Raw genomic sequence first — 13,299 nt, 5'->3', positions numbered from 1 at the left:
TAACCTAAGCTTCGTCCTCAGATCCCTCTTATTGGACTAGACTTAGACTAAACAACATTATCATCACAACATATTAAAAAAAACTAAAACTTAATCCTCAGATCCCTCTTGTTGGACTAAGTTTCAATCCTGCTTCTATCATGTTCTAAGGCAACAGTACATTTGCCAATGCTAAAGTCACCTAACTAGACATACAAATGGGTGATCAGACCAAGAGCATGCAAAAATTAAGCATTGAAAGAAGCATTGAACACAGGAAACACAATCAATTATATATTAAAGTAATTACATGAGTTGTTCCTTAGAAATTCCCAACAAGAGTGTTTAGCCGGCAATATAGAAAAACCCTAACACAAATGAGATTAAGAGTAAAGAATAATTGTTCCTTACACAAGAAGGGGGATCCCTCCTCCTATTCTCAGCATCTCACAATCACTCTGTAACTCACTAATCTCTCTCTAATTACAAAACCTAGGTCTCTCTGCAAAAGTAGCTCCTTTTGCTGCCTCCAGAGCTATTTTCTCGAAATAGGCATTGTGGTGTGCTCTATGATAGTGATTCTCTGGATTGTTACCCTAATTCTGTAGAAAATAGCTTTAAATAGGCTCTGAACCCACGACGTTGTGCTTAGCGCCACCCTCGCGCTAAGGGCGAGTAAGTGGATTTGAGCTTAGCGCCAGTCATGCACTGAGCCTGGCTGAAGACAACCGTTGCACTTAGCGCACTGATCTCGCGCTTAGCGCGCGACCTTGATATTGATGCTCTGCCAAATTCTTCTGCCGCGCTCAGCGCACTGAAGCTATGCTTAGCAATGGATGAACGCTGAGCCCAAATGGTGAGGTGAGCGTAACTACCACTTTTAGCACTTCAAGATTTAGCCTCATTTAACTTGAAATTGAACATATTTCATCATTAAATTCAATGGAAAATATTCTAGAGACAGCTTTAACAATAAAACAAGATTTATTTACAAATTACTACAAAATAACCACAAATTGGGAAACTATACAAGTTTTGGAAAATATTTTCTATACAAAAATTAGTTGTATAAGACGACTAACATGGCTCATTCCAAACCACATTCTGTTAGAGTTCGTTAGTAGACATTCATGGCCAAGCTTCCATAAAAATCCCTTCACTCTTTCAGGACCCTTCCATTTGCTAATCCTCTTAAAAAGATCAAAATTCTAGTTCCGCTAAGTTCCATGCGCCTCATACACAAACTTTATATTGAAAACTCCATCACTCGACTTCATCCAAGCTATAATGTCATCTTGATTTTTAGTAAGCCTTATGGTCATGTTATTAATCATTTGCAACACTGTTGTTGGAAGATAATCCTTTATTAAGTCAAGTATGTTATTTACGGATAACTCTGCCAAGTTTCCATAGCCTGGTAACCAATTATCCTTCTAGAATTTTATTGTCTTTTCCATCCCCTGTAGAAGCAAGCTTCATTGCTTCATGATGATGAATCAAGATTGATTCAAGGTGTTTTGATGATAACAAAGAGATGACAAAAAGCCCATGAGAATGATTTCAAGATTGAGTCAAGAACAATTCAAGAATCAAGAGAAGTTTCAAGTTTCAAGTTTCAAGTTTTCAAGAATCAAGAATCAAGAACAATCAAGATCAAGATTCAAGGCTCAAGATTCAAGAATAAAGAAAAGGCTCAATCAAGATAAGTATAAAAAAGTTTTTCAAAACATTGAGTAGCACATGAAGTTTTCACAAAAGCTTTTACCAAAGAGTTTTTACTCTCTGGTAATTGATTACCACTTTACTGTAATCGATTACCAGTGGCAAGTTTTGTTTTCAAAAAACTTTCAACTTAATTTACAACGTTCCAATCAATTTCAAAATGGTGTAATCGATTACAATATATTGGTAATCGATTACCAGTGTGTTTGAACATTGAAATTCAAATTCAAATGTGAAGAGTCACATATTTTCACAAAAATGCTTTGTGTAATCGATTACAATGATTTGGTAATCGATTACCAGTGATAAGTTTTGAATAAAAATCAAAAGATGTAACTCTTCTAATGGTTTTCAAGTTTTTCTAAAAGTTATAACTCTTCTAATGGTTTTCTTGACCAGACATGAAGAGTCTATAAAAGCAAGACCTTAACTTGCATTTTATATACATTGAATACATTTTTTATTACAATCTTTTACAACCCTTGAGTCTCTTTGAACATCTTTTTGAATTTCTTCTTTTTCTTCCTTTGTCAAAAGCTTTCTAAAGTTTTCTGGTTTTCTAAACCTTGAAAACAAAAGTGTGTTATTTGTCTTTTTCATTCCCTTCTCCCTTTGCCAAAAATAATTCGCCAAGGACTAACCGTCTGAATTCTTTTTGTGTCTCTCTTCTCCCTTTTCCAAAAGAACAAAGGACTAATCGCCTGAATTCTTTTGTGTCTCCCTTCTCCCTTGTCAAAGAATTCAAAATGACACAGTCTAAGAATTCTTTTGATTCTTCCCTTTCCCATAAACAAAAGATTTCAAAGGACTAACCGCCTGAGAATTCTTTTGTTTCCCCCTTCACAAAGTTTCGAAGGACTAATCGCCTGAAAACTTTGTCTTAACACATTGGAGGGTACATCCTTTGTGGTACAAGTAGAGGGTACATCTACTTGGGTTGTTGTGACTGAGAACAAGAGAGGGTACATCTCTTGTGGATCAGTTCTAGTGGAGGGTACATCCACTAGGTTGTTCAAAGAGAACAAGGGAGGGTACATCCCTTGTGGATCTTTGCTTGTAAAGGATTTTACAAGGTTGAAAAGAAATCTCAAGGACCACAGGTCACTTGGGGACTGCATGTAGGCACAGGTTGTTGCCGAACCAGTTTAAAACTCTTGTGTGTTTGTCTTCTTCTTCCCTACTCTTTTAATTTCCACTGTGCACTTTAATTACCGCTTTTACTTTTGGTTAAGTTTATATTTATGTTCTTTACTTTCTTAACAACATAGTAAAAGCCTAAGAAGGGTAGATTTTTAATTAGTAAAGTTTCAGTAATAATTAATTCAATCCCCCCTTCTTAATTATTCCGAGGCCACTTGATCCAACATCCCCCACCCTCCAAGTGTTATTTTCATAGTAATTGTCCCAAGAAGAAAAAAATCCCTGCTAAAAATTGTTGTCTTGTCTTTGCATGTTTCTTGTTTATCATTGAAAAAAGATTAGAGAGATAATGATACTTGCTACGAATGGAAGTAGCCCAAATTGTAGGCTCCCTGGTACAAAATCTCTAGTTTGCTCACATCATATAGGATTGATTAACACGCCTCATTTTCCTTAGTCCCAATCCTCCATGTTCTTTGGGATTACACATTTTATCCCATGAAACTAAATGCATCTTTTTGTCTGTGGAGCTACATCCCCAAATAAAATTCTTGCAGGCTTTATCAACATTATCCCAAATGGATTTGGGGAAAATAGTGGTTTGCATAACATAAGTTGGTAAGGCCTGCAAAACTGACTTAGTGAGAGTCATTATTCCAACAAAAGAAATTGATTTCACCTTCCAAGCACTCAATCTTTGGTGAACTTTATCAATCATGAATTGAAAAGTATTAGGGGAGGGTTTGTTATGAAAAATTGGAACTCCAAGGTATTTGCCCAAATCCTCAGCCCATGGTATCTCCATCTCCTCACTCAGATGTTGTCTCATTTGCCTACCAACATTATTGGAAAAGAACATCTAAGATTTATCCAAACTAATCGTCTATCAAGAGCTCCTGCAAAAAAAAATCAAAATATTCTTGATCGAATGAACCTGGTCAAGTGAAGTCTCCGTTAAAAGGACTACATCATCCACAAAGGCTAAATGAGTAATATGGGGATTGTTTTCCTTGATCTATAGCTACAGAAATAAGGTAGAAAGGTATCTCAATGCACAAAACAAAGAGGTAAGGTGATAGGGGATTGCCTTGCCAGATGCCTCTCGTTGGGGAAAATTCCTCCAAAACTTCACCATTCCATAGAACATTCATAGAAGGAATGGAGAAGCAACTTAAATAAGATTCACCATTTGGTCAGACAACCCAATATCTACCAAGGTTTCCCTAATAAACTCTAATTTTAACTTGTCATATGCCTTCTATGTGAATCTATGAATACATGATTTTGATGATGTTAAAGAATAATCAAACAAGGTTGCTTTCAAGATTACTTCGACAAACATTCAAAGGTTAAGCATTGCTTCAAGATTAAGACAAGGTTGTTTCAACAAACAAGCATTGCTTCAAGATTCACTCAAGATTAGCTTTTGCCTCAAAATACATTGTTTCCAACATATCAAGGCTCTGGTAATCGATTACCAGGCAGTGCAATCGATTACCAGAAGACAAGTTTGCAAATAAGCTTCTTAAAAGGGTTTGAAATTTGAATTTTGAATGTGTAATCGATTACCAGCAACGGAACTCTTGAAATTCAATTTGAAAAGACATGACCCTTCAAAATATAACTGTGTAATCGATTACCAGAAACCTGTAATTGATTACCAATGAAGAATTTCAGAAAAAGCTTTTGAAAATACACATCTCTTCAAACCATTTTGAAAAGGCATGAAGGGCCTATATATATGTGTGTGTCTGACTTCGAAAAGTAAGAGAGAGATATTCTAAGAGAACTTCATTGTCAAATGCTCTCTCAACAACTCTTTGGCAAACACTTGCAAATCTATTGAGAGTTCATCCAAGAACATCAAAATGTATTATCCCCTCTAAAAGAGTGAAATCTTTTTGTTCATATTAGAAAGTAAGTTGTAATCAAGAGATTGTTTGTCTCTTAAATTGTGAGTTTCATGAACACAAGGGAATGGGATTCCTTGGGTGTTTAGAAGTTCTAAAAAGGATTTTTACAAAGTTAGTGAAAATCTCAAGTGGGTTGCTTGAGGATTGGACGTAGGCACGAGAAGTGTCCGAACCAATATAAATTGAGTTTGCATATCTCTCTTCCCTTATCTTATTTATTTTATTGCAATCAATTTTGTCATGCACGTTTAAAGAACATTATTAAATTGATTGCTACTTCTTTTTCTTCTGCATTCTAAGCCTATCATTTTAAAAGGGGGGTTAAAAGTTTGTTAGTGGGAAAATTTTGAAACTTAATTCACCCCCCTCTTAAGTTATTGAGGCCACTTGTCCAACAAGTGGTATCAGAGCAGGATTCTTGTCTAAAGTTTAAAAACTTCAAGAATAATTATGGTCTCATCTAACTTTCCATTTCCTGAGGGAAATTCTATTAATAGGCCTCTTGTATTCAATGGCAAGGATTTTAATGTTTGTCTATTTTTGATTATTTTTGCTTATGATTGTTAACTTTTGATTGAGTTTTGATGCTTGTTGTCTGATTGAGTTTTTGATTGTCTTTGATGATTGTTTTTTAGAGTTTTTGATTATCTTTGATGATTGTGTTTGAGAGTTATGTTGATTGTCTTTGATGATTGCTTTTGATTGAGTTTTGATTATCCTTGAAGATTGTGTTTGAGAGTTATGTTAATTGTCTTTGATTGATTGCTTTTGATGATTGTTTTTTTATTAAGTTTTTTATTGTCTTTGTTGATTGTGTTTGAGAGTTTTTCATTATCTTTGATGATTGTGTTTGAGAGTTATGTTGATTATTGATTACTTTTTATGATTATTTTTTATTATTATATATTTTGATTATTTATACTGAATATGTATTTTCATGGGTACAAAATAGTTAGTTTTAATGTCTCTTGATATCATTTGATTCTCATATATTCCAACAAGCGGTAACATTTTCTTTTAAGCCATGAAATGATACTCGAACTGTATGGCATTCTCTACTCTTTTAATTCATTATAAATTGTTGAATGCTTTTCTCCTCTCTACTCATGATTTATTTTGGATGTTGACAAAGAGGGGGAGATAGATAAAAGATAAGATAGTAAGGGTTTATGAGACAATTTTTTATATATGAAATATATGCAATCTTCAATTGTTTCATATAAGCAATCATTGCAAAATCAAGGGGGAGTAAACTATACAGATAGATATTCTTTTGTTTTTACTCTTAACCTACAGATGGTTGTCATCATCAAAAAGGGGAAGAATGTGAATCATCCAGGTTTTAGGTTTTGATGATGCCAAAAAAAATTCACTTGACAATGATTGTCATCATCAAAAACGGGGAGAATGTGAATCATGCAGGTTTTGATGACGCCGAAAAGAGTTTGCTTGATAATGATCGTCATCATCAAAAAGGGGAAGAATGTGAATAATGCAGTTTTTGATGATGCTGAGAAGAATTCACTTGATAATGATTGTCATCATAAAAAATGGAGAGATTGTGAATGTATGAATACATGATTTTGATTATGTCAAAGAATAATCAAACAAGGTTGTTTTCAAGATTACTTCAACAAGCATTCAAAGGTTAAGCATTGCTTCAAGATTAAGGCAAGGTTGCTTCAACAAACAAGCATTGCTTCAAGATTCATTGAAGATCAGCTTTTGCCTCAAAACACATTGTTTCCAACATATCAAGGCTCTGGTAATCGATTATCAGGCAGTATAATCGATTACCAGAAGACAAGTTTGCAAATCAGCTTCTTAAAAGGGTTTGAAATTTGAATTTTGAATGTGTAATCGATTACCAGCAACGGAACTCTTGAAATTCAATTTGAAAAGACATGACCCTTCAAAATATAACTGTGTAATCGATTACTAGAAACCTGCAATTGATTACCAGTGAAGAATTTCAGAAAAAGCTTTTGAAAAGACACATCTCTTCAAACCATTTTGAAAAGGCATGAAGGGCCTATATATATGTGTGTCTGACTTCAAAAGGTAAGAGAGAGATATTCTAAGAGAACTTCATCGTCAAATGCCCTCTCAACAACTCTTGGGCAAACACTTGCAAATATATTGAGAGTTCATCCATGAACATCAAATTGTATTATCCACTCTAAAAGAGCGAAATCTTTTTGTTCATCTCAGAAAGTAAGCTGTAATCAAGAGGTTGTTTGTCTCTTGAATTGTGAGTTTCCTGAACACAAGGGAAAGGGATTCCCTTGGTGTTTAGAAGTTGTAAAAAGGATTTTTACAAAGTTAGTGAAAATCTCAAGTGGGTTGCTTAAGGACTGGACGTAGGCACGGGAAGTGACCAAACCAATATAAATTGAGTTTGCATTTCTCTCTTCCCTTATCTTATTTATTTTATTGCAATCAATTTTGTCTTGCACGTTTAAAGAACATTATTAAATTGATTGCTGCTTCTTCTTCTTCTACATTCTAACCCTATCATTTTAAAAGGGGGGGTGTTAAAAGTTTGTTAGTGGGAAAATTTTGAAACTTAATTCACCCCACATCTTAAGTTATTGAGGCCACTTGTCCAACACTCTAAAGATCAATTCTAATCGCATCCACCCAGTTTTCCTTCATTTCTTCCTCATGGAATGAAAAACCTCTTGAGCAAGCACAATATTATCCCATTTTGGCCGTTGGGAATAAAGCTAGATTGAAAAGGACCCACTAATTTCTCCATCATTGGTTTCAAGCGTTCAGAGATAGACGTGTTATAGCTTTATAAACAACATTACATAAGCTAAATAGGCCTAAAATATTTAATATAACTAACCTCATCTTTCTTCAAAATCAAAGTTATAAATGTTTGGTTCACTTCCACAATCTTTGTTGGGTCTTGGAAGATAACTCTAATGAAATTGCATACATCTCTTCCCACCACATTCTAATAATTTTGAAATAACATAGCATGAAACCCATCTATCTGGTCCTGGTGCTTTGAGGTTTCCCATAAACTTAATAGTCTGATGGATTTCCTTATTTGAAGGCAACCTACCAAGTTCATTGATTCAATTCTCTTCTAGAGGGGGGGAGGCGTTATTAAGAGCATATGGTATAACAATGCCATTGTCCAGGTACAAGTCCTTGTAAAAGTTGGTAACAAGACTTTCAAGGGCTTGATCTTCAGAAATCCAGTTGCCATTCCCATCTTTCTACATCTCAAATATATTCTTCCTCATTCTGATAGTTGTAATACCATTAAAATACTTTGCATTTTGGTCCCCTACATAGAACCATTTAGCTCTAGACATCTGAAACCAATGAAGCTCTTTTTCATCCAAGACTTGTTCATACTCTCTCCAATTCTTCTTATATTCTGAAGCTGCCCCCAAATCAAATTTTTCACTGCTTCTGGAATCCAATCTTGTTTATTTATGTTTCAAACTAGCTTTTCTCCTTTAGATGCAACCAATCACCTCTTGGTTCCAGCACTTGACATCCTTAGTGAATTCAGTCATAGCATCACTCCACAAATCTGCCCCCATTATCTTTCCTCCAGTGACCTCTCACAAAGTTAGGAAATTTTTCATGCATCACCCAAGTTGCTTCAAACCTAAAAGGTCGTCTATGTTGATTCCTATGAGATGGAATCTCAAGACACAAGCAAAGTGGCCTATGGTTTGACTTAAGCCAACCTTGGTGGATCAAAGTGGCCTCTTTGAATCTCAATCTCCACTCCAAATTTATCAAGCAATGGTCAAGCCTTACCCTCATTCTCTTGTTTCGCCAAGTCAAGGAGTCTCCTTAAAATCTCATATCTATGAGACTACAATCATGGATAAAATCTTGAAAGGCTTCCATATCTCTATGGCTTCCTCTTGAAGCACCCCTCACACTTTCACTAGTTAACAAGGTTGATGTGAGCTCCATTGGAGCTTGTAGGCCTAGGATCCTCTTCATCAATGGATTCCTTTTCTTCTTGAAAGATGAATGGCAGCAGAATGGAGAAGGAAGAGAGAGAGGAGACGCCACTTCAAGGAGAAGATGAGTCTAGAAGAAGCTCACCACCATAGGAGGCCATGGATAAAAGCTTGGAGGAAGAAGGAGATGAATGAAGGGAGAGGAAGAGAAGAGCACGAAATTTTGTGCTCTAAAAGAGCTCTGAAACCTGAAGTTTAATTTTCAAATGATCAAAGTTGGAAAAATGCACACACATAGCTTCTATTTATAGCCTTAGTGTCACACAAAATTGGAGGGAAATTTGAATTTCTATTCAAATTTCACTTGAATTTGAAATTGAATTTGTGGAGCCAAATTTTGGAGTCAAAATTTCACTAATTATGATTAGTGAATTTCAGATATGGTTCAGTCCACTAATCCAAGATCAAGTCCAAGATTCTCCACTAAGTGTGCATGAAGGACATGCACAAAGTGTGACTATATGATGTGACAATGGGGTGTAGCAAGTAAATGCTCACCTCCCCCTCTAAAATTTAATTGGATTGGGCTTCTCCCAATTCAATTAAATTTATTTCTCAACACACACATCAAATATTCACTTAATGCATGTGAAATTACAAAACTACCCATAATACAAAAACTAGTCTAGGTGCCCTAAAATACAAGGGCTGGAAAATCCTACATTTCTAGGGTATCCTACCTACATTATGGAGCCCTAAATACAAGGCCCAAAATTAATGAAACCTTAATATAATATATACAAAGATAAGTGAGCCCATACTTAGCCCTTGGGCTCAAAATCTACCCTAAGGTTCATGAGAACCCTTGGGCCTTCTCTTGCATCTTTGGCCCAATCTTCTTGGAGTCTTCTATCCAATGCCCTTGGGGGATAGGATTGCATCAAAGCTACTGTTAAAATCTCCTACGATGGTCCATTCTCAGCTACACTAGAACCAATCTCACTGTGGTCATCCCACAATGTTTATTGCCTAGCATATTGAGGAGCACCACATCCTGTAGTAAGGAACCAAGGTCTCTGATTGCACCATTTCACTTCCATATGGATAAATTAAGGTGAACTCCTTTTGACATTCACATTCCAATTATTTGTATCCCATTAACACCAAATTCCACTTGAGTGACCATTAGTTTCTTCCACACAACAACCTTTGAGACCAATTCTTCTTATATTGCTTCTTGCTTTCTTACCACTAGTGTGAGTTTCCAAAAGAATAAAAAAGGCAGATTTATTTTGTTTCATCATGCTGGATCCTTTACTAGTCGTTCCACGACAATTCCAACTAGTAACATTCATGAGGAAACTATAAGATTTTTTGGCAAACCAACACCACTTTCCACCTGGGCCACCACCGTCCTTATAGTTGTCTCATCCGTACAGTCCATATCTCTATGAGTCGGCGATGAATCTCCAATTTTTTACCTTTTCCCTAGAACAAAAGCCATTGCCTCCTCATCATAATGCGCGTGATCAATTGGAGGCTCACAAACCTCACTCGCTGACAAATGAGAGACCATCTTAATAAGTTTTAAGCTCTCCTCGTAAGTTCCACCATCCTTACTATATTCATTAGTATCTTTCTTCATAACCTGCTAGATAATTTGTGCCCCAACTTATTCTTTATGTATTCTCTAATTGACATCTTTCTTTTTTAAAAAGTCAGCTTCTAACTTTTTATATTTTCTTTCTTTTTTATCCATAATATATTTATTGAATTTCCTACTTACCTTTTTTTAAAATAAATTATGGTTTTATTATTTTTCGATCATTTTACACTTTTCATCTACTTTAACAGCTAGTTTTACCGAACACTTATAATTTAATGAGTTAATTTTTCAGCTTCCAAGTAGCAATTTAACTTTCAACAATTATTTATAATCTCTTTTTAATCACGTAATACTTTTGATTACTTTGGGACTGAAACATAAGAAAAAAAATCTATATGTAATAGACTAAAATATAAATAAATTTTAGCTAACTTTCCTATTTAATGATATCATATCTAAAATGTCCCATTTAATTAGATTTTTATTTTCAACAATTATCTCTTTTTTGTGTTATGCAATTAAACATAGAGTATATTTTAGAAATAACTTAAGTTTTTATTAAGACAATCAACCACAAATGATGTTAACTAATTTTTATATAGGGAGAGAATTATTATTTTTTCTTATTAGGGAGTATAAATTAGCAGTTGAGATAAATGGATCTTCTCCAAGTAAAATAAAATCTAAAAACTACTTAAATAATTCATTCAAAAATTACTCTTCAATTAATATCACTAAGTTAAACTATAATAATAATAATAATAATAATAATCTTTTTGTTCTTATATATAAGATCTAATTATCTAATTTATTAAAATTAAAAAAATATTAATTTGATTATTATAATAATAAATATGTCAGTATATTTTTTAATATATATATATATATATATTTAATCTAAAAATAATTAGTATAAAAAATATTATAAATTAAATCTTAAAAATTTAATTTTAGATCTTATAAATAATAATACTAATAAAGGCAGTCATAAATTTCTAATCACTAATGTTACCGTGTCTTAATGAACATGTTGTCAAATCGAGTTCTTTTGTGCTATTTCTCCGCCTGCGAGCATTATCTCCTTTCTGTCTCCTTTTTTCTTTTCTCACTCTCTTCTTTTCATATTTATATGTATAACTCTTTCTGTCTCTCTTCAATTCTCTTCTTCTTCTTCCATTCCTTCCTTCATTCCTCTCTCAAATTCCCCATTCTAAAACCGTCGCCTCGTGAACGAGTTTCCACTCACAACCCCCAACAAAGAGAACAACAACAACCCTATACTCTCTCGACCTCGTATTCTCCTCCGTGTCTCCCTCCTCATTTTTTTTCTTTTCCGTTCACGAAATCGATGGATTTTCTGGTGGGTCCCACTTTCACCATCGACGTCGCCTCCTCCCCGCCTCCGTACGACGCCGACCTCCCCGGTGTCGCCACCGCCGCCGACCGACCGTACGGACTCTTCTCCGGCCACTCCTCCGACAGCGAGTCCTCGATCGGAACCCCTGACGACAGCGATGACGACGAAAACGATGTCGTTTCGTCCAAAAGAAACCAAAGCGACGAAGATGAAGACAAAGAAGAAGAAGAAGAAGAAGAAGTTCACTCCAAGTTGAAGGGTTTGGCCTCTCTTGATTCCTTAGAAGACTCTCTCCCCATCAAGTTAGTCCTTCAATTTCAACCCCTTCATTTTTCTCAATTTTTTTCGTTAATTTTTACTTTCCATTTTAATTCTCTCTATTTTTCAATTAGACAAATTTGTGTATAATTTTAAGTCCTTATATCAATGTTTATCCACCAGAATTGAAGGTTAATTTATATAATCTTTTTAATACTAATTTTTATTACATGCAAGATTATCAAAAGCAAAACATTGTATCCAAGTTTTTTTTATCATTAATTTTACTTTAAAGTTCTCATATACTCAAAGTGGTACCATACTTTTGTTTAATTCCATGTTATAATTTTCTTTTTCAAGTTTTGATTTTTATTTTTTTTTATTAATTTTTCTGATAAGGGTAAGTGATGATTTTGTACAAGCGATGCAGGAGGGGTTTATCGAACCACTTCATGGGAAAATCGAAGTCATTCACGGATCTATCACAAGTGAACACACTCAACACAGTGAAGGAACTTCAAAAGCAAGAGAACCCTTTCAACAAGAGAAGAAGGGTTCAAATAGCCACGAAGTTGACAAGAAAATCTTCTTTTTACGCTTGGTCCAACCCAAAATCGATGCCCCTTTTGCCTGTTCATGAAGATGAAGACAATTTTTTGGAAGAGGAAGAGAAGCCCAAAAAAGTGTCACCATCTTCTTCTTCTTCTTATTCATCAGAAGAAAATAAACAAGATCATGTTTTGGTTCCTAAGTCTTATGTTGATCACATGAGAGCAAGATTTGGGAGCTTCAAGTCTAGGAGCCTCTCGGATCTGAAAGAACATGATGAGGAACAAGAACAAGAAGATGATGATGATGATGCGTGATGTTTTGGATTATTTAATAATGTGGTTTCGGTGTAAATAAACTAAATATTATAGTGCCCATTTTTAATTTAGCTAGCTTAATGGATTTTGTATAAAGGAAAAAAAAAAACTATTTTGGTGCTGCTTACACAGATAATTGATCTCAACTTGGATTATTATTATTATTGTCTTGATAGCTGATATAATACTGTGGGATCGTGTAGTTGATTATGACGTGTGGTGATTAAATTAAAAGAGAAAATTACGTGTAAAGATTAATTTTATCGTGTCACAGGAGTTAGGACAATAACAAAACGATCTTTAAAACAAACCAAAATAAAATAATTTAATCAGAATCTATTAGTAGACTTTTATAACTTTTTTACGATTATTAATTTTCAGAATAATTACTTTAAAAATTCATATTTAATGTGGTTTCTCTTTTTTTAAAAAAAAAAAAAACAGATACGGATTATATATGAAAATATTCATATATTGTGAATGTAAGATTTTTGGTTAAGGTTGGGGTTGTTGGATTTGA

The 13,299-nt window shown here is 34.4% G+C and overlaps 1 protein-coding gene across 2 annotated transcripts; it reads left to right on the top strand.

Moving 5' to 3' along the window:
- Positions 1 to 11,308: 11,308 nt before the first annotated feature.
- On the top strand, positions 11,309 to 12,910 carry LOC100792274 (DNA ligase 1). 2 transcript variants are annotated; one of them, XM_003550085.5, is made up of 2 exons: positions 11,309 to 11,957; positions 12,344 to 12,910. In XM_003550085.5, exons 1-2 carry the CDS (start codon positions 11,320 to 11,322, stop codon positions 12,777 to 12,779), a joined length of 1,074 nt encoding a protein of 357 aa, XP_003550133.2. In that variant the 5' UTR covers positions 11,309 to 11,319; the 3' UTR covers positions 12,780 to 12,910. The 2 variants fall into 2 exon arrangements, with proteins under 2 accessions (XP_003550133.2, XP_040867372.1); XM_041011438.1 differs by having other exon boundaries at positions 11,324 to 11,957; positions 12,313 to 12,910.
- The last annotated feature ends 389 nt before the right edge of the window (positions 12,911 to 13,299 follow it).

The sequence above is a fragment of the Glycine max genome, chromosome 17 (assembly GCF_000004515.6).
Source record: "Glycine max cultivar Williams 82 chromosome 17, Glycine_max_v4.0, whole genome shotgun sequence".
Taxonomy (NCBI): domain Eukaryota; kingdom Viridiplantae; phylum Streptophyta; class Magnoliopsida; order Fabales; family Fabaceae; genus Glycine; species Glycine max.
The sequence above is the reverse complement of the archived record's forward strand: the minus strand, read 5'-3'. Positions and strand labels throughout refer to the sequence as shown.

Bases quoted from the DNA above. Each gene is read 5' to 3' on its own strand.
- LOC100792274 (XM_003550085.5), top strand. From the start codon at position 11,320: ATGAACATGTTGTCAAATCGAGTTCTTTTGTGCTATTTCTCCGCCTGC. The intron at 11,958-12,343 runs GTTAGTCCTTCA...CAAGCGATGCAG, and splicing joins GAAGACTCTCTCCCCATCAA to GAGGGGTTTATCGAACCACT.